Source organism: Penaeus monodon, chromosome 20, assembly GCF_015228065.2.
Source record: "Penaeus monodon isolate SGIC_2016 chromosome 20, NSTDA_Pmon_1, whole genome shotgun sequence".
Classification (NCBI taxonomy): domain Eukaryota; kingdom Metazoa; phylum Arthropoda; class Malacostraca; order Decapoda; family Penaeidae; genus Penaeus; species Penaeus monodon.
The window spans coordinates 2,519,052-2,519,881 of NC_051405.1; the positions used below are offsets into that span (position 1 = coordinate 2,519,052).

Consider the following 830-nt stretch of genomic DNA (forward strand, 5'->3'; position numbering starts at 1 on the left):
CCATCTTCAAAAGATTCGCCATCACTCTTATTAGTATTAACTTACTACTGATGAAAAAAAAAAAAAAATGACATGATGTCAATGATAATCATGGCCATAACAGCGATAATGAGCGAGAATTTAGCGTTAACATCAATATGACGGAGGAATAGTGAAAATATTGATATAATAAGTGTTACTTTTTATGCTAAATGAACTGGCGATGAGTGATGGCTCTTTGGTGAGAACTTGGAAAGCTTTGTTGACATTCCGACGCCTGGCGAGGATCATGAGCAGTTGTGCAGGAAGTTTCGTTGTAGGCTTTATAACGAACCTGGTCTTGGGAGACTTTGTCCGAGGGGTGACCAAAAGAAAACTTCAGCGATTATCGTTTTGTCTTTAATAGTCTGATATACTTTTCTTTTCTTTTTTCAAGAACATGAAATATTGTGTATAATGTGTACGCGGGGAAGGACAGCGAGAGATGCTTTGAAGGGTTGAGAAAGTGAAAAAACGTGTTGCATGCACTGTACAGAACTCTCACATGGGAGGCGTCCGGCCGTCTACTCGGCCTTGACGACCTTCACGAAGGGGGAGCCGACGACGCCGGGGAAGCCGTAGGCGCCGGGGAAGCCGTAGGCGCCGGGGAAGCCGTGGAGGCCGCTGTAGGCGAGAGGGGCGCCGGCGACCACGGGGGCGCCGGACACCACGGGGGCGCCAGCGACCACGGGGGCGTGGAGGCCGAAGGCTCCGTAGGGCAGCGTGTTGGTGAAGAAGGGCGACAGCCTGCCGTTGACGGTGGAGAGGTAGCCGCTGTAGGTGGAGAGGGCGCCGTCCAGGTCGAAGTCGGG

The 830-nt window shown here is 50.8% G+C and overlaps 2 protein-coding genes across 2 annotated transcripts in view; both read right to left on the reverse strand.

The window, feature by feature from the left end:
* LOC119585584 (cuticle protein 2-like) overlaps nucleotides 1–830 on the reverse strand; it is a gene marked incomplete in the record, with an annotated part of 45,832 nt that overhangs the window by 4,890 nt on the left and 40,112 nt on the right.
* The window catches only part of LOC119585583, a 1,078-nt gene continuing 612 nt past the window's right edge, over nucleotides 365–830 (reverse strand). The window contains exon 2 of the mRNA XM_037934252.1: nucleotides 365–830. This exon is cut by the window's right edge and continues 267 nt beyond it. Coding sequence (XP_037790180.1) covers nucleotides 543–830 — 288 coding nt within the window. The 3' untranslated portion in view covers nucleotides 365–542.